Source organism: Talaromyces stipitatus, genomic scaffold (assembly GCF_000003125.1).
Source record: "Talaromyces stipitatus ATCC 10500 scf_1105507295549 genomic scaffold, whole genome shotgun sequence".
Classification (NCBI taxonomy): domain Eukaryota; kingdom Fungi; phylum Ascomycota; class Eurotiomycetes; order Eurotiales; family Trichocomaceae; genus Talaromyces; species Talaromyces stipitatus.
In genome coordinates this window covers 109,855-132,087 of record NW_002990117.1, presented here as the reverse complement: position 1 = coordinate 132,087, position 22,233 = coordinate 109,855, and the positions used below count along the sequence as shown (strand labels likewise).

Genomic DNA, 22,233 nt, shown 5'->3' with positions numbered 1-22,233 from the left:
TCTGTGAAAGGTGTAGGGCTGTGATGTAGCGAGGGCTGCCATCTGTTGTGTAGTAGGTTAAGATTACCTGTGAGTATTGTTGCTTGAGGGAGATACATCTCTAGCAGAGTTGTGAGAGTTTTCGCGGCTTTACCTACTCTGATGGAGCCTGTTGGGGCATTATAGATGTTAACTATCAGAACAGACTTTCCTATAGGTGAGAAAATCTGGAGGAATAGGAGATCTGAGGCCTCTTTAGTGTCAGTTGTGAAGGGGTACAGCTAGAAGATCTGAATGCCTTTCTTCTTTTAGATATAGGTGAGGACTTGTGGTCAACCACTTTTTACCCAACTGTCAGTTGGGAAGAAGTATTTATATGATGGATATTTTTTTGTAATCTGTTAGCTAAGGTCTTTGAATATATATGGTTCTTAGATTAAGATAATATCAATGTCGCTAGTGTATGCTAATGTGAGGGCTGCTTCGTGTGCATCTAGCATATATCCTATATTTAGCTATAGGATTTTAAGGGGCGCCTTTTGAGTTGGGTAGTAATATAGTATAGCTTCTGTTCGAGAAGAGAGGCAAACTGGTTTTATAGTTGAGGGGTTATAAAGTGGACTGCACAAGCTATAATTAGAGGATCTTCAGTTGGGGTGTGAGGTGGAGGGGTTACTGGACGGAATGGAGAGATAATCTCCTAGGTTGGAGGCTGAGATAGCATCTTATCTAATGCCATAGGTGTTTCTTATTTGCCTGTGAAGAGCTAAGAGCTACATCCTCCTTTAGTTTGAGCTTTTGCAAGGTTTAAAGCACAGGATTTTTAGATCTCTGCTTATTAAGCTTTGGCGTGTTTAGTGTTACCTTTAGGGCGCAAAAGGTATTCTAGGGAATCAGCTAGATGTAGTCTATAGCAGTATATATATCTAGGAGGGTATTGATGAGGCTCCAGGGCTATACAGTGGTTAACATAGCCCTCTTCAGTATGCTCTGAGGAGCTGCATAGCCGGCATTGAGAGGGGCGGGCACAGGATTATACATTATACTATTTCCAGCATCATGTGCAATGAATAACTATTGTTTTCTTAGAAAGATGGCAAGCATTGGTCATAGTACTAAAAAGATGTAGCTGGATAGGCAGTAGTAATTTCATGCCTTCTAGGAAGTTAACAAACCAGCTTGAGGAGAGACTATTAGGGTTGGCAGCACTTGTAGTGGTCTCACTGATAGATATAGGCTTGAGCCCTGTAGTTACACTAATTTCTGAAGATAGTAGTGTAGGGTTGACAGGGATTAGAGAGTATTGATCATCCAAGATTTGGCCAATTTTCCTTGGCACATTGGTGACTTAGTATAAGATCTATCGGGAGCTGCGTTCTATCTGGCAGTTAATAAAGAATGCAGAAATAATCTCTTTTTGGGCCTCAAAGGCTAGGAGGGCTTCTGGAGATGAGGGGCATAGTGCAAAGCCAGTCTTTATAGCTTAAATTTCTTTTAGTGCTGCACTATTTGAGTTTAGTTAAGACTGTAGGCTAGAGTAGATGGTGTAGGCTTCCATTTTTCTAGCTGCATGGTCAGCTGGGAGGCGTACAAAGAGCCAGTTGTTAGGAAGGGGTTGTTTTACTAGAGGCATAGGCTTTTTGACAGAGGCTTTAGGATGAGTAGTAGGAGTTAATTTGACTGGGGCATATTGGGTAATAGTTGCATAAGTTGACTGTTCAAGACCTGAGGGGGGACGTGAGGAAGAGGGTGAAGAAGGTAAGGGATTTAGGGTGAGGGAAGAGGAAGAGGAAGAAGACAGGGTAGGTAGAATGGAGGTCGTCAAGATACCACTAATATAGGCGTTAAAATGTTGTTGGGCTACTAAGGCAAGGTCATCGCTTAGAGTGGTGAGGGCTCTCAGTAGGTGAGGGGCAAGGCTGGTGGTTTGGCTGCGGTGTTTATTAAGGAATGCAGCTATGGGGCTGAAAATCTTCTGTCCTTCAGAAGCTCTTGTCGTGGCTGCAGACATGGATTCCAGTAGGGCTGTCTGTAGAGGGCCATCTGTACCAGGGCCTTTACGCGCCATGGTGTTGCCGGACGCGTTGAGACGCGTCAAAGGCCGCACTCCTGGGAGCTAGGTGGTAGAGAGAAGTGAGGAATTTGAGCCTCTGACTGTTTGATGTGAATAATTGTGGAAAAGTCGTCTATCAACTCGAAATCGGAGCCACCCGTGGGAGTGCAGATCCGTGACAGTAACAGTACACATGATATCTGTGACAGCTGGAAGTCACACCACCCAGGTGGATAACGTGATGCCTCCTGTCAACAACTCACACATGCTTAAGGAGGAGGTTCCTTGTAACTAAGATTGTTTTCTTTTCTCAAGCTTCAGTCTCTGTACATTAGGAACAGTACCTTTGTTAATGAACATCTCCAAGACACCGAACGACCTTCTACCATATTGATAATTCCTCCTGTCTAACCAACGGACTAACCTCCTATTACAGTTTCTGTCGGGTGGTTTTCCTATCTAGATATCCCTCTTGCAATCACTTTGGCTGATCTAGTTGAAATAATACGGATTAATTCTATAAATACCTACCTAGGCACTAAATCCTCCTCTCAACATTACTCTGAAGGCAACTTTTGTCGACTCTTTAACCTCTCGAGGACAAAGGCTGATAAGCTATGGACAGTGGTACTCTTGTCGAGAAGCATCATGAACGGAACATCAACCTCTAGAGCATGGAAGATGTAGGTGCGAAACTCAGCCGCTAACATCGAGTCTATTCCAAAGTCTCCCAGTCTCTGATCGAGACGCAACTTATTCTGAGGCAACAGGATGAGATTTGCCATCTTTTTTCCTACCATGCCCTGCACCGCATCAAGTAGGCTGGTCACTCCGTCACCTTCGGCCAGGACTTTGGCAACCTCGGCCGGCAGGCCCTGCGTCAAGGCCGATGGTATCCCTCTGTTTGCAGTATCAGCAGATAAATTGCTTCTTTTAAATGCTGCAGCAAAGAGAGAGGCCCGTGGGTCTGATAGGAAATGGATATCGCCCTCATATCCATGGTTGCGTTGCAACTGGAGGCCGGAGAAGTCAATCCCCGTGAGTAAATGAGCGTTAACCAGACGATCATATCCGGGTTGCCACTTGCTAGGATGCTGATGGGCCATCGCCAGGTCCATAATCTGTATCATTTCATCCTCAGTGGTAGCTTGAATGCCTCTGCGATCCATGATAGCCTCTATTTCAGGATGTTCGTGGAGATATCCCACTTCTGCGATCCGTCCATATCCGATCGCGATAGCTGGCAACCCAAGGTTATTGCGATACCTCGCAAAGGCATCCAGGAAGGCATTTGCCGCGCAGTAATTGCTTTCGGTGGCCGCGCCAATCGTGCCTGCCGTCGACGAGGTCATGACGAACCAGTCAAGCTGCGAATCTCTCCCATCTTTCCGCAGAGCATTGTGCAGATGCCATGTACCTTGGACCTTGGGACGGATCACTGTGTGCCACCTATCAGGGGTCATATCACCCCAAAAGGTCTCGTGTAACGCCATCGCTCCTTGCATCACACCGCCTATAGGCGTTTTTGCAGCTTGAATGCACCGTTCGACGTCTTCGTATATTCCAACATCGCCACGAACAACTTTCACCTCTGCACCGTTATCGCGGAGGGTTTCAACAAGTGCTCTTGCGGAGGGCTTGTCTGTGGAAGTGCGACCAAGGAAGACAAACCGGCGAGCCCCGCGGCTCATCATCCATTTGGCCAAGCTGCGACCAAGGCCACCGAGGCATCCGATCATCAGGTAGCTCTTGCTTGAGTTGAATTTGGATTCATACCTCTCTGGCAGCAGTCGGAGTTTGCTTTTAGGATTTTGGAAGGAGACTGCAACTTTACCCATTCTCGTGCCTCTCATGAAGTACCGGAAGGCTTCTTCGATGTTTGTTACGTCGAATATTTTGAGCGGCATGCAAGGCAAAGCAGCCTTGGATCGGATAAGGTCCATGCTCTCTTGTAGCAGTTTGTGCCATCGACGATGGTGTGCCGGTTGGTCAGAGAAATAAAGACTACTCAGGTCGACGGCGGTAAAAGATACATTACGGCCAAAGGTTGCCATATCTAACCTTCCGTGTTCGAGGATATCCTTTTTCCCAATTTCAATGAAGCGGCCGAACTCAGCACAGGCCCGGAAGCTGTCTTGGAGCAAGTCGCCAGTTAGAGAATTCAGCACGACATCAACGCCTCGACCTTGGGTCATTGCTTGAATGCCGTCGAGGAAGGACGAGTCTCGAGAACTGAATATATGACCAGGATCGATGTCAAATGTTTCCACCAAATACTCCTTCTTGGCTTTATTTCCAACAGTGGCAAATATCTCGGCGCCAATGCTCTTCGCCAGCTGAATAGCGGCAAGACCTACTCCTCCAGTAGCTGAGTGAATAAGTACCGACTCTCCACGCTGCAGATGAGCACAATACCGAAGGCTATAGATAACCGTGACGAATACAATTGGGATAGTTGACGCGATCTACGGCTTCTATTAGTATGTACGCCACGAAAAGCCATTGAAGAAACCTACTATCAAGTCTTCCTCGTCCTCGAGTTTACAGATGGCCCAGTCAGGAAACCGCTCGTAAGTAGCAAAATACCCAGGGGCCATTGCAACAACACGATCTCCGACCTGGATATTTGTTACCCTTTCGCCTATAGCGGTAACAATACCGGAACACTCGCAGGAGCAAGTTGCACCTTTGGTGTCCACTCGAGCCCCAAGAGCATAAAGGTCCTGAGAACACAATTAGCCAGGCAGGCACTTTAGGTTGACAAATGCGAATAGATAAGTATTATTACCTTTGCATTTAATCCAATACTTTGAACATGAATCTCGACATGGTCGGCTGGTAGAAGACCTTCGAACTCCTTTGCCGCAAAATGTAGTGTTTCCATCTGACCAGGTTCCTTGATGCTTACCTCGCACCGGCCAATATCACCGAGGGCCTTTTCCGTCATTCCTTCGCGCTGTTTCAAATTAAACTGTGCGTTGAGTACGTCTTCCGGCTCCCAGCGTAGCGCGTGAATAATTCCATCTTTCTGCGCAACTTCTGGTTCAGGCGCCGAATTCGAGAACGAAGCCTCCATAAAGTGACGGATATTCTTTACTGTAGCGTCAAAATTTGTGAATGGATCATCTACGTCGAAGATTTGCAATTTTAGGGCGGGCTGCTCTAACATCAATGGACCAGCGATGCCCCGAATTAGCGTATAATCTGGTTGATTACCTAAAAGAAGGCCCCCATTTGTGATCCACAGAATTTTGGATGCACTATCGGTCAACACCTGTACACGCTTCATGTCATCCTCGCTTATTTCGCTGAGTAGTGGTGCCGTCGCTTCTATTGTTGAGACTACGATAGCTCGATGTTGTATCGTCGCTCCAGAAACCTCGTCCAAATTGAGAATTGGAACTTGTAAACCGAAGATCAAGGACAACATCGTTTGGAGGGTGTTATTCAAGGATGAACATGCTTGGCCGTGCCGTACCTTGAAAACAGTTGGTGAATCGGCTAATTTACTGACGCAATGCGGATTTCCCTGAACTTACCAGTACTACCTGACGAGACTTAGCTGCTGATATGGAGGATGTGTGTTTTCGTCTTCCTATAAGAACACTGGAAGAGTTCCGACTCGGCTCTTCAATGATCTCTAATGTGGCGTTTTGTCTCATATCCTGCTCTAGACCTTGAGTACATATCAAAAATCCATGAGGGCTGAGAAGGTCGACTGTCGCCACTTTTTTGGTCTGTATTCGCATTAGTGTCTCTTATTCTGACCTCCAATTGCTGTGCCACTCACGCTTGAGGTGATGATTATGTCGAATTTACTCTCTAGTTGAGATTCTTGGCCCTCGCCATTGGATTTTGTTGCACTGCTGGAAAGGATATTACCATTGCCATCGATTATACTCATTCCGCCATCTTCAGCGATTTGCACTACGTTGAAGGTTTCAAAACGTCTCAAGTGGTGTTCAGCACGTAAGCTATCCCTGAATAACTTGATGGTTCTGGGTTGGCAGTCTATTGCGAGAATTCGCAAACTCGGGAATTTAAAGGTAATCAAATCCAAAGCCCCAGCCAGGCGAAGATCACAAATTTCGATGCCTGTTTTTGAATATGTTTTTTCAAACCAATCCAGATATCTAGAGAAGCTAGAGTTAGGTCCAGCTGGAAGTGCTGTGATATCTGGCTTCCATGCAACCCTGACCAGTGGCATTTTTGTTTCGGTGTTAGTGTCTATTCGTGCATTACCTTGGAATCGAATCGCGCGAACGTTGAGCATGCGAACTAAGACATCATCGTGCTGGTTTATCAGTTCAGCATTGATGTTTACCGTTCCAAAGCCGACCGATTCGGACATCGATTCCATGGACCATGGCTTCGTTGCATCCATGTCTAAAGAAACTGGACTAGACACCTCGACTGTTTCGATGCTGACGGGAACTTTGGCTCGCAAATTGCGAGTCCATCCACGCGTTGTAGCAACAAAGGCTGTTTGCAGCATGGCATCAATGTTTATCGGGTGAGCGATATACTTTGGATGACTGTTTTGATACCCCGGAGAGCTGTCCTCGCGGACAAGATGAGTAGTCGCAGCAGCAATATACGATCTTTTTGCTCTGTCACAGAAAATGTCCTCCATCACCGCAAATTGCGGACCCCAATTGAGACCTTCCTGAGTGAACTTATCGTACCAGGCTTGGGTCACCTGTTTTTCCATCGAGCTTTGAATGATATTAATTTGACGTCGAGTGGATTTTACTTTGGTATCATCGCCAGAAAGACTAGCAACACATATAGCGTGAAGGATAGACTGGCTTGCATCACGAGAGATGGAATTAACACTGAAACGCCACCATTTATTTGAGGTTGTCGTATTGGATATGCGAAGTGGTTCCATTTCTGTAAATATCTCGATTCGCGGTCGCTCCTCGATATGAAAGTCCATGGCCTTCAAGAAGCTGATATTTTTCAGCGTCACTCCAGGACATTCCGCCAGTGGGATGTTGTTCACCTGGCACACAGCTTCAGTAGCCATGGCGATATAAGCTGCTGCAGGGAAGACTATCGATGGCCCAAGTCTGTGGTCCTTTAGCCAGGATATTTCATTGATGTTGAGAATGTTTCGCCAAGTTTTGTTTGTTTTGCTACCTCCTGGTATCTGTGAGCCAAGAAGGTCATGACGAGCGTCCTTACGATTCCGGAACTCAGCCACAATACGCGGTTCGTTCCAAGCACATGTAGATGAATAGTCCCAGGGATAGGCAGGAAGGTCTGTAAGGACCTTGACTGGTTCATGATTAAAGTCACTACCGCTTTCGAGGATTGATTTGAATAAGATCTCGTCGTGTCCGTTGAGGAAAAGTGAACCGATGAGGTTTAAGATCGAAACAGACGTGTCTTTGCCACGGTGAAGTGCAGAATGATACATGTATGATACAGGTTGCTGCAAATTGCTGGTTTGATTGGCTGTCTCCTTGATGGGAAACTCCAAAGTTGAGTGAGGGCCAATTTCAACAAAATGAGTTGAACCGCCTTGCAGGACCAGACGGACAGCCTCTTCAAACTCCACAGTCGATTCCAAATTACTACGCCAGTAACTCGGTGCACAGACATCCATGTCGGTGACAAGGGCCTTTGTAACGCTCGAGATCATGCTTATTCCAGAATGGCTCCTGGCTGGATAATTCCACACCTGTTTTCCCTCCGTCTTACTATTTGGCCAAAAACGATGCAAAAGTTCTTCATAAAGTAGGCCAACCGCTTGCATGTGGTGTGAATGATAAGCTTTGTCGTCAGTCTTTAATTTCCTAGCGAATATACCGCGGTCCTGTAGGGCAGCTAGAAGCTTGTCAATCGCTTCGATGTCCCCGCTGAGCGTACTGCTTTTGGGTGAATTGACGCAGGCCACAGATATTGTGCCAGATAGACCCATATCAGTAATGATATTCTTTGCCTCGTCCCTGCTGAGGCTGGTTGCCAACATACCTCCCCTCTCCTGGCACAACGAAACGCTGAATCCGCGAAGGTACGATGACAGAATAGCTCGATTGTAACATATGTTTCCAGCCGCGTAAGCTGCAGTTATCTCGCCTGAAGAATGCCCGATCACGGTTTTCGGCTTGATATTCCAGGAGTAAAGCAAATCGGTAACGGCCATCTGAACTGCCGTACAGACTGCCTGGGAGCGATCAGCGCGGTGGATATCATCAGTGTCTTTTTCCAAAATTGTCTGCTCTATGGTCCATGATGGCCGAACCGATTCATCAAGCGTCTGAAGGAATCGGTCGAAGGTTCTAATCGACTGTCGAAAGGAGGGGAATTGGCCAATGAGTTCAAGCCCGAGACCAGACCACTGGGCGCCTTGACCAGTGTAAACAAAAGTCAAATTTCGTTTTTCGGGCAGTCGATCAGGTTGAATGGTGGGAAGAAGAGAGTTTGGTTCGTTTCGCAAAGAGGATGTTTGTGCAACTAAGAAGCCCCGGCTCTCGAGTTGTGATCGACGGCAGTTGAGTGTGTATGCTAGATCGTTGACCTGCAAGTCAACCCCTTTGTCACTGATATAATCGACAATACCAGCGAATTGCTTCATGAGTGAATCATGAGTATTGGTAGAGAAAAGATAGATGCCAGGGAAATCAAGCTGCTTGTCTGCAACAGCGTCACCATCCATTTGAATGATAAAATCACCATTCTGACACAGACTATCGCCTTTGCCATTTTCGTTTACTACCACCCTCTCAAGGCCATCCTGTAGGGCTCGAGAAGGATCAGCCTCAATAATGGCATGTGCATTAGCACCCCCAAACCCGAACGAATTGACGCCCGCTCGACGAACCGCAGCATCCGGCCATTCTCGATTCGTGCGAACGATGTCTACATTCCATTCGCTGAGCTTTATGCTGGGATTAACATTTTCCACTCCAATAGTCGCAGGGATAAGGTTTCTCTCCAATGCAAGAACTACCTTGATAACGCTAGAGATGCCACTTGCTCCCTCACTGTGACCAAGTGTGGGTTTGATGCCGCCGACTAGGATTGGTACATCATCGCGTCGTTGAAAAACGCGAGCAACGGCTTCCACTTCAATGGGGTCGCCGACTTTGGTCCCAGTCCCATGAAGCTGTATCATCAGTTAGCATATCTTTAGTTCATGTATGCACGAGAATGCATACTTCAACGTAACCTGTTTCATCCGGGCGCAATCCTGCTCTTCGATGTGCTGCCCTCATCACTGCCTCTTGGCCTTTGACGCTGGGTTGCATAATTCCTGGCGTCCGTCCGTTGCTATGTGACGAGAATTAGCGTTCCATTTGTATTCTCAACGGCAATAGGACAGAAAACACGAACCCATTTACGGCCGTTCCCCGTATCACTGCTCTTACTGGGTCTCCATTTGCAATGGCGTCGTCCAATCGCTTCAGGTATAGAGCAGAGACACCCTCTGCTCGCCCATAGCCATTCGCAGCCTCATCAAAGGTATGACTGATGCCATCAGGCGACAGAATCCCAGCTTTGACGGCAATCATTTGCTGTTCCACTGATTGGATCAAATTAGCAGCAGCGACAACGGCTGCATTACAATCATGTGTATCGAGGGAAATGCATGCTAAGTGCAAAGCATACAGTGATGATGAACATGCCGTGTCAAGAACAAAAGACGGTCCGCGCAGGTCGAAACAATGGGTGATGCGGTTCGACAGTATTGTCGGCTCAGCACCTATGGCACTATATCGAGAGAAATACTCGGGATCTTTGTACTGTGCGACCATGAAGTCGTTGGTGAAATTTCCAACAAAGACACCAGTGTTGGAACCATTCACATCTTCAAGCCGAATGCCTCCGTTCTCAAACGATTCATAAACCACCTCCAGAAGCTTTCTCTGTTGGGGGTCCATAGAACCCGCCTCCAGGTGGTTGATTCCAAAAAACTCATTCTCAAAGCCACGGGTGTCTTCTTTGATAAAATAGCCCCCCTTCGTATGAATGCTTCCCGGTCGATCAGGATCAGGATGCAAAAATCCGTCTGCATTGAATCTGGAGCTCGGAACTGGACCGTGGCCAGACTTTCCGTGAAAAAGAAGTTCCCATAACCGAGAAGATGTCGAAGCTTCCCCGGGGAGTCGACAGCCTAGTATACACGAGCTGCTTAGTCTATTTCCTCGTCTGGTGTCAGCAGTGTAAGGAGGTTTTACCAATTCCAACAATGGCAATAGGATGTCTTTGTAAGCCTACATCCTGCACTTGGCTCGAGTTTGCTTCAATGGTGGAAAGCATTGTCTATGGATTAATCGAGTCTCGATGATTACTATTGTCTGTATGGTAAACAATCTAAAGGAATCGCGTCTTCAGGACTAAGACAGACTTGATACTTTACATCTATAAGTTTCCTTCCTTAATAATTCCTCGAAACACCAACGTAACTGTCTGAGTTATACATAGTATACACCCTCTCAGTAATAACAACTAAACCCAATTTGTATACTCGAACTTACGCTGATACTGATGCACAGGCAAGGCAACCGAGCTGCTTAGTCCTCGACGATCATGATTAGGCGGCCGTTCACATTTTTCCTGCTCGGCCAAAATTCCATGATCTTTGAAAAATGACCGACTCTTTGACGACGCTGGAGTCTTCCCCAGTCATCGCAGCAGTCAACCATGACGTGGCATCTTTATGGCGCGTATTCTCTCGAACTGTGGACCGGAATAATTAATGCAGGGTGTGTTTTCTGCGAGAACTCTCACGATAAAACTACAAATTGCGGTTCACGTGAGTAGCGAGCAGGCTCCATCTAGACGATGCAGATGGAGAGTTGCAAGACATCAATGTACGTAGGTAGGTGCATGTTTATTCAGTAAAATAGGCGTATCGGAGAATATCCACGGTGGGCATCGGAGCACATCAAATGGCCAAAATACCAATAGCTTCCAGGCTGTTTTGAAAACTACGTAATAACTAAAACAACCAAAGTGCAGGAGCTAGAATGAGCCTGTATGTTTTCGGTGGCAAATTTTAATTCGAAGATACATAACTGTCATCTTTTAGTAGCGGAGTGTTTGTCCACCTTCTTAATAAGGCATCTGTTCTAATGAGAGAGGCGTTGCAGGTAAGAAACTGAAATATGCCACACTAAATGCGACGTATGCAGGGATATTCGTAAGCTGGAGGCCTGACAGTTAGTTCCCCCAGTACGGGATCAAGCATATAATATCCATGGGCATCGAAAACTGTCCTCAGACATGTGCTTATGACAATTCCATAAACACTTTTCGTGTAACAAGCTCTCGGAGATGAATACATTTTCCCTGAATCCAACTCAGTCAATGTAAACTCGAACAGGAAAACGCATACTAAGGCTTGCCCAATACGTTTCTTTTACTGACCTCGTCTTCTTATGTTACGATCCATTGCAACGATCATCCTCTGTGGCTTGTTATCCCTGTCTCGGCTAGGTACGTGGAGGGCTACCAAGGTCTGTCAGCGAGCTAATTTATTATGGACATTGTCTGGCATGGGTACATGCAATGAATACACCAATTAATATCAACCGATCAACCTTATTGCTCCTTTTGTTTTTCTGAACTGCGCATTCAATCATGATCGCCTATTCCTCGAGGCGGGGCTGGTGAGACTCGATGACAAAATGAAACATATACTACCTAGGTACGATACGTATGGAAAACGCAAGCTGCAACTGGGCCAGAAAATCCAAGGTGGGTGCATCCAGTACCAAAAGAAAATACTACGCATACTATATAAACAGCTTCGGAACATTTGGGGGTGGTTGGAGTTCACACCCAGCTTGAAGCACAAGCATGCATGTGAAAGCAGGGTAGGTCTTCAAACACACGAATTGAATATTTTGCGGTCAGCAGAATTGTCCTCCAGTGCGTGATCATACTACTTTAACTAGTCCTGATAGCAGATATGAAGCGTTATCTTCTCGTCCCTCTGACCAACCAAAGTCGGTTGAATACTACTAGTTGTAGCAGTACAGAGAAACTTTGTGATGATGGCGGCGAACAGTGTGGACTTGAACGCCAATTCAAAAGGTGGTCTTATTGCTGTGAGTGTGGTCATGCTTGCGGTCGCAATTATCGCTGTGCTGCTTCGAACATGCTCGATCCTACTCGATAAATCTCGCAAACTCGGTCTAGATGATCTCTGCGTGACACTTTCGCTGGTAGGTGACCAGAAACCGACTCTCACTCTTTTAGTAAAAGCAATATATCAAGCAGCTAACACAATACCCAAAAAAAAGCCTTTCTATGCAGGCGAAGCAGCCCTGGTATTCTGGTGGATTAGACTAGGTCTTGGTCGTCATGAATCAACGGTACCACTCGAGGACCTAGCACAGGCTAGTAAGATCGTTTTTGCCAGTGGCTACTTGTTTAACACAGGACTAGCCCTGCCCAAGTTTTCTGTCATTCTTTTCTACCACCGTATCTTCGGGAAAACCACCAAGTGGTTCTACGTGCTGATGTGGGTGGCCGGAGCCCTGAACATGGCATGGCTGATAACGACATATTTCTGCGCTACCTTTCAATGTTCTCCCGTGCGAGCAGCCTGGACTACTGTTCCAGGCAGTACTTGCATCCCAATTGGAAGAATCTACATCGGCACTTCTATCGTCAGCACCATCGTCGACTTGATCATCATTACCATGCCCATGCCCTTACTTCTTGGTTTACATGCGTCCAAAAGTCGAAGGACTCTAGTGCTTATTATTTTCATCTGCGGATACTGGTAAGTTCAATACTTCTCCCTCGTTGCTTGGATGGTAGTTCAGACCAGAACTCCTAACCTTGCACGCTGCCAAAAAAAGTGTCATCGTCACTTCTCTCGGCCGCCTCATCACCGTCGCCAAAGTGGGAGCAGGTCTGACTCAGGACATCACCTGGTCCGACGTTACTTACATCAAATGGGTGCAATGCGAAGGTGCCCTCTCGATAACGTCAGCCTCCCTACCAAACATCCTCGGTTTCGCACGCCAAATTTACTGGCATGGTTTCCGCGTCTCCATCGCACGCAAAGTCCGTTATTCTCGCCAGGGTTCAGGAACAGGACATTCTAAAACACGACAAAACTTTCACGAAATGAACGCAATTGCACCAGAAAATGGGATCATTCGAACAACCGAATGGAACACCACAACAACACAGACCGTCCCGTCGACGAGATCGACACCCGCGGATCAATTTGGGAGTGAAGAAGAGCTGGGAATCTTGACTGGAAGCCAACCCACACGATTCTATTTTATTGGACGAGGTGATGAGCACACTAAGGCTTATCATCGATAATCAGTAGAATCCTCACCACCCACTCACCGCCTGTAGATAATCTTGAAAGCTTCACGTTCATACTACTCTTTTCCAGTTCCCCATGAATTGTAATCGTCCCAGTCAAAAATTAAGTTCCGATACAGATTTATCCAGTCTTTTCTATGTTCCTACATTTGATTCCGTTGTAACTGAGTCTAATAGTCTAATACCAACTCAAATAGGGGGAAACATCAACACGCTCGATGACATGGGCTCATACTCGACCAGCACGGGATGACTAAGTGCAATTTCATAGCAAAAGCTCCCATAAAATACTGTATCCATCGTACAGATTCACTATATGGCACTTCAATCACGAAATCTTCATCCAATTTGCTCCAAATGCACTTCAACAAACTATATTCCATCAACTTCAGTATCTTTCCATCAAAGCACAGTCGTTGGATCAAATGCAAATATCAATACAAAAGTTCCCTAGAGGATTTTGAGCCAGGATGTTATCGATGAGGCGTTGGTTTCATTGATCGTTACATAAAATATTCCATTCTTTCTTGTTGAATGGCCTGAATTCCAATGCTCTTTGTCTAGTGCTAAATCCAGAATCAGACGGCTACATTATCACAGCATATAGAATCGGTCAATCCTGGCAAGCTCAAAAGGATATTGTACGGGAAAAGCTCCAATCCGCAAATCCGCATCGTCAAGTATCCATCTTTCACTTGACATCTGGACCTCACCGAATCGGTTTCTCTTTTCGGAATCTGAGCTCAATTTGTTGAGCAGACTCAAGAAAAGCTTCAACAGCAAGAACGTTGGCCAAGGTTGTCATACATGGCGATTGATAACCTATCCATTCCAGCGATGAGTGATGAACCAGAACTAGTTTTCTCCAGGGCCCATCGTACAATCTCATGGGAAAGGGCTCAACTATCAGCTAAAAACATTGAGAGGATAGAGTGCTGTTGGTTTACCTTCATTAGATCGCAAGATCTAATAAGGACAGCTAATCCAACAAGCTGACTGAGCCAGTAATACTGAATTCCTAATATTACAACTAATCCTAAGAACTAGGGGGATGCGGGTGGTGAGGTGTAGTTATCCTCCGTACGCTATAGCGCACGGAAAAACTATATCCCATTCCGACACCGAGATACACAGGATTGCTATACCGACAAGAAATTTTCCTCAAAATCTCTTTTTCCCTTTGTCGGTTTCCAGTCAATTTCCCGACTCATACACGTTGGTTCGATCTAGGGCTTGCTTAACTCTTAACGGGACGGGTCTCAAATAGGAAGAATTTCAGTGCATCATGAGCACGGTAATTGTTATTGTTATTCGACGGGTTGGATTAATTTAACAGACAATCCCTGGAGTAGTAAATCCTTGACGCTCCCAACAAAAGTATCCATGGTTGCTTTCTCGTAAAAGGCCTCATTGTAGACCAAATTCAAGCATAACTCATTTCGAAAAGTCCACACATGGCACACACACTGCCTGTTCGCCATCTCCAAGCCGCCAGAAACTTGGTCAATGTGAATTCCTCGCTCCGGGGTCCCCTTCTCCCTGGCCAACATCCTCTCAACTACACCGAGGCTGCTGATATCCACGTCGGTTGGTGAAGGGAGTCCGGCAGGCATACTTTGAAGAAGATTGCAGAGCCCTATTGCATATTCGCGATGGGCCGAGATGAATTCTGGAGTTAAACCCTTGCGGTACTCATCGTGATATGCCTTTGCCCGCTCTGCCCATGATGATTCAGCTGTTACAGGAAACATCCAGCCACTAGTGAAGATGGCGCTAGCGTACTCGCGTCCAGAATATGGTTTTGGCAGGAAAGGCCGGAAACTAAAGCGGATGGTACTAGTGTAATGTTTATTTTTATCTTCGGGAGCAGCTAATGCATAGTTGGCTCCAGCAACCGAAGCATGCACTGCTGCTGTGACTGAGATTTGCTTGTCTTTGCAAGCTTTCACCACGGCGTTGGTCTCTTGCTCGCTAAGTTGAAGACAGGAGATACGGGTTCCACCTGGTACAGTCTCGGCCGCGGCGTCAGAGGCAATTCCAATAGCTCCAACGGTATGACCGAAACCTGCAACGGCTTGTTGGGCCAATTTCTTATCTTCTTCAGAGGGATCGGCTGACAGAAGGCCTGCTGCTTCCTCAATGGATGGTGCCAGACGGCTGGTCTCTTCACCCCACGGCAGTGAAGAAGCATCTACAGGAACAGACCGACTCGCCAGGTCAAGGAAGTCATCCATAAGAATAAAGCCGCCAACGCCATCCGTGCGCCAGTGCTGTGCATGGCCTAGGAGTTGGCACGTCTGGGGGAAATAGGTCATTGTTGCATAGGGATTCAGCGTGGTAGATGCGATGACTTCATCGACTGTCTTATTATCAACTACCCTGAAGGTCTCTGTTGCCCATTCGGTGAGCGCTGTCTTATCTGGCACGTCGTAGACGTATTTGGTCTCGTCCATGACATATGCAGCAATGGTTGGGTGTTTGAATCGCAGGCCCTTCCAGGCTTCGCGGAAGAGAGATGTCAAATCTTCTTGTGCGATAGAGCCCATCGGAGTGACTGTGGTGATGATGTTGATCGCCCAGTGCTCGCGGTTCAATGGACGGGCTGCGTCGGCGAGGATTTTGATGAATGTTTCATTTTCGCCAAGTGCACGCTCATACCGGTTGTCATCAACCCGAGACCAAGGCATGATGGTGTTTGATACTGACTTGAGATTTGGCTCTAAATAGGAGAAATAATAAAGGAACTGTGATTAAGAGAAGAGGAGTAAAAGGAGGGAGAAGAATAAGAAGAACAAATAATGTTGCCTGGGGCCGTTCTTTGTCTGGTAATTCTGGTAATTAATCATGTATGGTAATACAGTAATTAATAATTAATTACCATGCCATGCCATGCATGGGCAAAATTGGGACACTAAAGTAGTAGCAGTCTTGCAGATCTTACCAAAGCCATTTTAATGCTATATATATATCGAAATATTTGTATTAAAACCAAGTAGCTACTACTAGTATTAGGTAGGTGTGACTGATATGCATGGAGATATCCATAGATGCAGCTAGCCCACTACTAGTAAATACCCATGACCTGAAGAACAAATATGGCATTTTTGATGGCATGTGCCTACATAGCATTTACAAGACTGCAAATAAGTAATGCTGTGTTGCACAAAATTTAGTTCGCCATTGTGTTTCTTTGTTCCCACCTCTCATGCCTTATGTTTTCACCGTGTTATCCGAGTTATCTCCTCATTTTCATTAATTGCTACTTAACTACCTAACTAGTACCTAGTAGGCAGCATATCCTTACTGGAACCTCCAACTGCTTGAATAATGCCCTCCGAAAAGACATTAACTGAGACTGTTCCAGTAACGGACTGGGACAGTGATAGCAGAAACCCCCACAACTGGCCGACTTGGAAGAGAGCCTACCACTCTGTTCTACCTGCCGTCTTTGGCCTGGTGGTGTATGTCTCCTTCTCCCTGAGCATACTTTGGATATATGCTAACAAATAAATGAATGAATGCAAAGGACTGTCGGCTCATCAATATACACATCTGCCGTTGACGATGTGAAAAAAGCCTTTCATATCTCCGATGTCGCCGCCACTGTTCCTTTCTCCCTCTTCCTACTGGGCTTGGGCTTTGGCCCAATGCTTGCAGCGCCATTGAGCGAGAATTTCGGCCGGACATCGAGCTATGTGATCTCTCTCCCAATATACGCATTATTCACTCTAGGAGCGGGCTTTTCACACACATTTGGTGCTCTTGTGGCATGTCGTTTTCTGGCTGGCATTTTTGCGAGCCCCCCTCTAGTCGTGGGTGCTGGCACTATTGCAGATATTTGGAAACCAGAGCACCGCGCCCTTACAACTACTCTCTTTGCTCTCTGTCCCTTTCTAGGTCCGGCATTGGGGTAAGTAAAATACATACCAAAACCACACAGCACAGTTGCTGACATGTAGCAATATCTCAGTCCTGTAATGGGCGGATTTGCCGTTGCAGCCAAAGGCTGGCGATGGACACAATGGATCATCTTATTCTGGGCCGTTTTTGCCTATCTGCTCGTCCTGGGCATGCACGAAACGTACAAGAAAATTATCGTCGCGCGAGCATCCAAAAAAGCAGGAGGCCACTTCACACCACCAGGTCCATCAGGCCGCGAAGCCATAATACTCCTCTTTCAGGTCACCCTGATCCGGCCTATAAAGATGCTTTACTCAGAGCCCATTGTTATTGCATGGTCCCTTTACATTGGCTTTACTTTTGCCGTGCTCTATTCTTTCTTCGCTGCGTTTCCGTACGTGTACGCGACGGTATACGGGTTTGACATTCAGCAAATCGGCCTTACATTCATTCCCGTTGCCATTGGTACTGTCCTTGGTTCCATTACTTTCATATGGATTGATCAGACAATCTATCAGAAGCGTAATGCACAGTGGACGGCTCAAGGAGGCACTGGTCGCCTTCCGCCAGAGCAGCGATTATATGCTTCCATGATTGGAGGCTGCGGATTGCCGATTGGGTTGTTCTGGTTTGCATGGACTGCTAGACCAGACATACACTGGATTAGCCCGATGATTGCCACCGTGGTCATAGGTTGGGGGAACATGTGCATTACAGTTCGTTTTTCTTCCATCCTCCCTTGTATAAAAAGCAGCCAAAAAGAAAAAGAAAAAGAAAAAGGAGTCGAACTAACCAGGCAGTAGATGAGTGGACTTTTGTATCTCCTCGATGTCTACGATGCGCTCACCGGTGCATCAGCAGTGGCCGCCGCCTCGCTGCTTCGTTATGTACTTGCTGCGGCATTCCCACTATTCGTTAACCCCAGTGAGTTGATTGTGTTGATTGACTTGGGCTTTTTCAATGCTGAAACTAACATAAATCATTCTTGAAGTGTACAGAAACCTCGGCGTTGGCTGGGCTACGAGTGTGTTTGCGTTCATCTCGGTTGCTTTGACGCCAATCCCATGGGTCTTTTATCGTTGGGGGCTGAGACTGCGATCGAGCAGCAAGGTTATGGCATCATGAATTTGCTCAGTTGGCAGTTTGAAATATGCCCAAGGCCAGGCCGGGTCACTTGAAAAAAAAAGAAAAAAGCACCTTGTTTCACTTTTTTTTTTTTTTTTTAGGTAATACTTAAAAGTTGGTATCAGGGGTATAGAACCAGAGCTTGGTAGGGAGGGTATCACGCAATGCGAAATCTGCTATGGAGCAGCATTTTCAAATTCGAACATAGGTGTATGTCAATAACAACAAAATCTGAAAAGCCGCATTACTGTGCTCATTATGTATTGGAATTATTCCTGTTTTGAGCCCTGTTCTGTCAGCGCAAAGCAAGCGTTATGTGTGTGTGTGTGTGTGTGTCATTGTTTAACGGCCGTAGATCGTGATTAATTACTATCTAGGTTGCAAGAGCAGCTATCAGGTGCGTTGGCAGGTGCAGCATAGAATGGTGCACTTTGAATGTGATCTTGATCAATTGCGAGAAGATATTCAGACGCGATATATTGGTACGCGTAGGTATACACCTAGCGGTGGTTTGTTAATTTCCTATCAAACAGTCATTTCTCTCAAATGAAAAGATAATTAAGATTAATTACCTTGTTCCAGCAACTACTATAGTAGCAGAGCATCTAACCAACAAGCTCCTGCACTTCGCAAGCATCTACACTCGAGTTGGGTCGGCTAGTACACTGAACTACAGCAGTATTGGCACTTTTGAGACATGATGTAAATTCAGCCAAGTCAACACAATCTCGAGGGTCAGGGGTTGTAATGTTTTGTGCCCGCACTTTGAGAATGGATGTGAGAATGGTCGCCCGGAGTAGTAGCGGAACACGCATCTTCAACCACACCCTCATGAATGCTATAAAGGTACGTTTTAAGAATTTTGATCTGCTAGATCTAAAAGGTCTTCCTCTATGCCAGTAAATATACGTAACATGAAGATATTTGGCCTGACTTCGTCACGGTCACTGTCTTCTTTCTCTGGAGCAGAACAATAACCATGCAGTCAAGCAATTATGGACTAGCTACTTTTCACACTGATACTTTCTATTGGTCTTGTTGACACAAACCAGGACTTATTCCAAAACTCGCCCCATATTTCTAGGGTAGAGTCGAGTCTAGGAACTTCTGGCCCCAAACCAGAGTGTCGATTACAAAGATCATTCATCGCGCCTGATTTTCAAACGAGCAACCAACAATCTAAATCTGGGATTTGGGCAATAGGTTATAGTTAGCAGTACTAGTCTTTTGTATACAACTTTTCTTGCTTTGCAAGCGTCCACGTATGGTGAAAGTCTCTAAAGATTCTCCATTAGTGGGAGATTTGTTAGGGCTAATACACCCGTATACGCAAGGTGCCCCCAATTCCGGCCTACCTGGCTAGCCAGTATAGCCTGGACTTTCTAGTACTCCGTTACTAGATAGTGGGTAGGCAAAGAAAAAGAGCCGCCTTATTTATTCAAACTTCTATGCACAGAATACCGGACGCAAGATCGTCCAGTCAAAACAATTGAGCGCAACCGCCCGAAGGAAAGTTCTTGTCTAAAAATAGAGCGAAGTACTGTCTAATACTTTCGCTTGTAGGTTTTTCTATTTGATGACATAGTGATGTCTGAGCCTAAATGACCAACTGGGAATCCTATCAAGCTGAAAAAGAGCTAAGCGTGTATGATATATATCTATGGATACAGTCCATTATCTTGAGAGTTGCTCTTCCCGAGAAGTTTTGTGCTTTTAACCTTTGTAATAAATGAAAAATTTAGACTCCAGCTATATATTTCGTTCACTACTTACATCCAATAATACCCACCGAGAATGAAGGGGTGTCGACATGCAACATTAAACGTGTTCTTAAAAGTTAGTTCACGCTCTCCTATACAATAATCCCATAGCTACTCAGGGTTTACCTAGGTATCTGCTACAACCATTTATGAGAACTCACAACAGGAACACTCTAAGGATTATGGAAAACATCGTGATAATCATAAATCGTTTTGATTTATTCCAAACGCGGAAGGTTGTCGGCCTAGTAAAGTTCGGGTCCATTCAAAAGTAGAGGGTCCACGTAGCCTGCATATGCATAAAAAATTCTCGTTTGGAAAGGCAGAGTAGATAACATCATTGAAGTCATCCAGGAAATCAATAGTGGTTTTCGAGACAGTGCCATTAGTAACGGCGTAGGCGAAGATCCAGTATAGGACGTCACAATGAGGGAAAGCCATAGCATTACTAGCGACTGCAGCCATGGCCCCAGAGACCAATTGGCCTTCTAGCTGATAAGTTAACACATCGTCAGGCGTTGCAGTGAGATGCTCGAACATTGAGTCAATTGTTTCATTCAACAGTAATGCATTTGGCATGACATCGAGTGACTTGGCATAGAAATATGCCGGTCTCTCGGCTGCTGCGGCCTCATTAGCCCATATAGCCACCATATCTAGCTAGTTTGGTATGACAGTGATATTCGCGGCCGGGGCAATACTGAATGCTGGTTCAAGACCCAAGGCATTGAAGTCATCCAAAGACCCAAAGAAGACGCCGGTGATTTCAATAACTTATAGAAGCCCAACTATCATGATATAAAGTTCCCAAGACAAGTTAGGGTTAGAAATAAATATTTGAAAATCTCTAAAAACTTGGGCCTGGGCTGTGGCATTTAGACCCTCAAATAAATATATGTACAACACACCACCAACAGGAGCAGCTTCTGTGCGCAAGATAAACTTGGTAACAACAAAAAAGCTTCTGCCTGCTCCTTTTCAGGCCCAAAGGAGATCTAGGTGCTTGGTTTCAGAGACTTCGACAATTCTACTGTCGGCTAACACAACGGTAGCAGACACCACATGGTCGATGGTAGCTCCCCACTAACAAGAGGTAGGGCCTACACCACCAATAGTAGCATGACCTCCAATACCAACATCGGGGTATGAACCATGAGCCACAGCACATTTCCCCAAGTTGTATAGGGAGGTTGTGACACTGCCTAGTCGAGAACCGGCACCGACAGTGGCATAACCTGTTGAGTTGTCGTAGGAATACCCATTCAAATTGGCAAGATTGACCACAACTTCTCCACTTTCTCCTCCCCAGCCTGCCAAGCGCTTGTCAGTCTTACAATGATTTTGTGTTCACTACCGATTAGCATGTGGAGGGTGTGTACTTACCATAGTTCCCGTAGCTGTGGCCACCACCTTTCGCTTGTACCTTATAATTCCCTTCAGCAGCACATTTTACAACTCCTGCAACCTCTTCAGTAGTGCTTGGATAGGTCACAGCTGCCAGTAAAATTGGTATATTCAAGTTGTAGATAGTCAGACTACTATTGTAGTTAGGTGAGCTTGGTGTGACAACAACAGAGTGATTGGACGCAAGGGCTGCTAAAAGACAAGTGGAAAGTCTTGCTGCCATGTTGGACAGGTTTATTTATTGTGATCTTTCATGAGAGGTGTAGAAAAAATGTTCCAGAAGTGTACTTCATGTATAGAAATTGCATGAGAGGAGGATACATAACTTTATATTCGACTTTCCAATTATTTGGGAGAAAAGATCAACCACTACCTAGCATTTGAATGATATCCGTAATTCCCGGAGTAATCAGGACTGTGCGTCACAAAGGGAAATAGCAAAGTTATTGATTACTCCCAGTTACTAGAAAGAAAAAGAAAGCTTAGCTCTTGAGGGTATATATTGGGCCCTGAGCCCTATCTCATGATGCGACTAGTCAGTGCTACTTCGCAGTCACCACCAGGGACTGTATTGATCTCACTACGGCAGAACAAGCCCCCAATAGCCGGATACTGTAGAGCTGGAAGGCGCTAATGCACATGTTATTTGTTTTCAGTAGTAGGCAATTGCACAACTCCGTACTGCCACTTACTATTCTCAGGTTAGCACAA

At 45.8% G+C, this 22,233-nt stretch overlaps 7 protein-coding genes across 10 annotated transcripts, besides 1 other annotated feature; 2 read left to right on the top strand and 5 right to left on the bottom strand.

Annotated features, from left to right (window-relative positions):
- Nucleotides 1-1,339: 1,339 nt before the first annotated feature.
- TSTA_009250 (uncharacterized protein) lies at nt 1,340-2,047 on the bottom strand (the record flags this gene model as incomplete). Its single annotated transcript, XM_002482992.1, has 2 exons — nt 1,340-1,453; nt 1,571-2,047. 2 exons carry the CDS (start codon nt 2,045-2,047, stop codon nt 1,340-1,342), a joined length of 591 nt encoding a protein of 196 aa, XP_002483037.1.
- Nucleotides 2,048-2,430: 383 nt separating this feature from the next.
- Nucleotides 2,431-10,300, bottom strand: TSTA_009240 (polyketide synthase, putative; the record flags this gene model as incomplete). The annotated part of the gene is made up of 8 exons (XM_002482991.1): nt 2,431-4,497; nt 4,549-4,755; nt 4,821-5,533; nt 5,586-5,769; nt 5,823-9,146; nt 9,199-9,310; nt 9,374-10,154; nt 10,219-10,300. 8 exons carry the CDS (start codon nt 10,298-10,300, stop codon nt 2,590-2,592), a joined length of 7,311 nt encoding a protein of 2,436 aa, XP_002483036.1. The 3' UTR covers nt 2,431-2,589.
- A 1,257-nt stretch (nt 10,301-11,557) lies between these two features.
- On the top strand, nt 11,558-13,469 carry TSTA_009230. Of its 3 annotated transcripts, XM_002482988.1 has the most exons (5): nt 11,558-11,740; nt 11,791-11,894; nt 11,953-12,210; nt 12,289-12,773; nt 12,853-13,469. In XM_002482988.1, exons 3-5 carry the CDS (start codon nt 12,037-12,039, stop codon nt 13,325-13,327), a joined length of 1,134 nt encoding a protein of 377 aa, XP_002483033.1. In that variant the 5' UTR covers nt 11,558-11,740; nt 11,791-11,894; nt 11,953-12,036; the 3' UTR covers nt 13,328-13,469. The 3 variants fall into 3 exon arrangements, with proteins under 3 accessions (XP_002483033.1, XP_002483034.1, XP_002483035.1); XM_002482989.1 differs by having other exon boundaries at nt 11,791-12,093; XM_002482990.1 differs by having other exon boundaries at nt 11,791-12,210.
- A 1,171-nt stretch (nt 13,470-14,640) lies between these two features.
- Nucleotides 14,641-16,224, bottom strand: TSTA_009220 (uncharacterized protein; the record flags this gene model as incomplete). Its single annotated transcript, XM_002482987.1, has 2 exons — nt 14,641-16,052; nt 16,212-16,224. 2 exons carry the CDS (start codon nt 16,222-16,224, stop codon nt 14,641-14,643), a joined length of 1,425 nt encoding a protein of 474 aa, XP_002483032.1.
- Nucleotides 16,225-16,545: 321 nt separating this feature from the next.
- TSTA_009210 (uncharacterized protein) lies at nt 16,546-18,773 on the top strand. Of its 2 annotated transcripts, XM_002482985.1 has the most exons (5): nt 16,546-16,794; nt 16,860-17,243; nt 17,304-17,949; nt 18,037-18,157; nt 18,225-18,773. In XM_002482985.1, the coding sequence occupies exons 1-5, from the start codon at nt 16,661-16,663 to the stop codon at nt 18,356-18,358; spliced, it is 1,419 nt and encodes a 472-aa protein (XP_002483030.1). In that variant the 5' UTR covers nt 16,546-16,660; the 3' UTR covers nt 18,359-18,773. The 2 variants fall into 2 exon arrangements, with proteins under 2 accessions (XP_002483030.1, XP_002483031.1); XM_002482986.1 differs by having other exon boundaries at nt 17,304-18,157.
- Nucleotides 18,674-18,694: a microsatellite.
- On the bottom strand, nt 18,732-19,191 carry TSTA_009200 (uncharacterized protein; the record flags this gene model as incomplete). The annotated part of the gene is made up of 3 exons (XM_002482984.1): nt 18,732-18,858; nt 18,931-18,946; nt 18,969-19,191. 3 exons carry the CDS (start codon nt 19,189-19,191, stop codon nt 18,732-18,734), a joined length of 366 nt encoding a protein of 121 aa, XP_002483029.1.
- Nucleotides 19,192-20,319: 1,128 nt separating this feature from the next.
- On the bottom strand, nt 20,320-21,745 carry TSTA_009190 (uncharacterized protein; the record flags this gene model as incomplete). Its single annotated transcript, XM_002482983.1, has 3 exons — nt 20,320-20,778; nt 21,223-21,428; nt 21,502-21,745. 3 exons carry the CDS (start codon nt 21,743-21,745, stop codon nt 20,320-20,322), a joined length of 909 nt encoding a protein of 302 aa, XP_002483028.1.
- Nucleotides 21,746-22,233: the final 488 nt, after the last annotated feature.

Bases quoted from the DNA above. Each gene is read 5' to 3' on its own strand.
- TSTA_009230 (XM_002482988.1), top strand. From the start codon at position 12,037: ATGATGGCGGCGAACAGTGTGGACTTGAACGCCAATTCAAAAGGTGGT. The intron at 12,211-12,288 runs GTAGGTGACCAG...CCCAAAAAAAAG, and splicing joins TCTGCGTGACACTTTCGCTG to CCTTTCTATGCAGGCGAAGC. The intron at 12,774-12,852 runs GTAAGTTCAATA...TGCCAAAAAAAG, and splicing joins ATTTTCATCTGCGGATACTG to TGTCATCGTCACTTCTCTCG.
- TSTA_009210 (XM_002482985.1), top strand. From the start codon at position 16,661: ATGCCCTCCGAAAAGACATTAACTGAGACTGTTCCAGTAACGGACTGG. The intron at 16,795-16,859 runs GTATGTCTCCTT...ATGAATGCAAAG, and splicing joins GCCGTCTTTGGCCTGGTGGT to GACTGTCGGCTCATCAATAT. The intron at 17,950-18,036 runs GTTCGTTTTTCT...ACCAGGCAGTAG, and splicing joins GGGGGAACATGTGCATTACA to ATGAGTGGACTTTTGTATCT.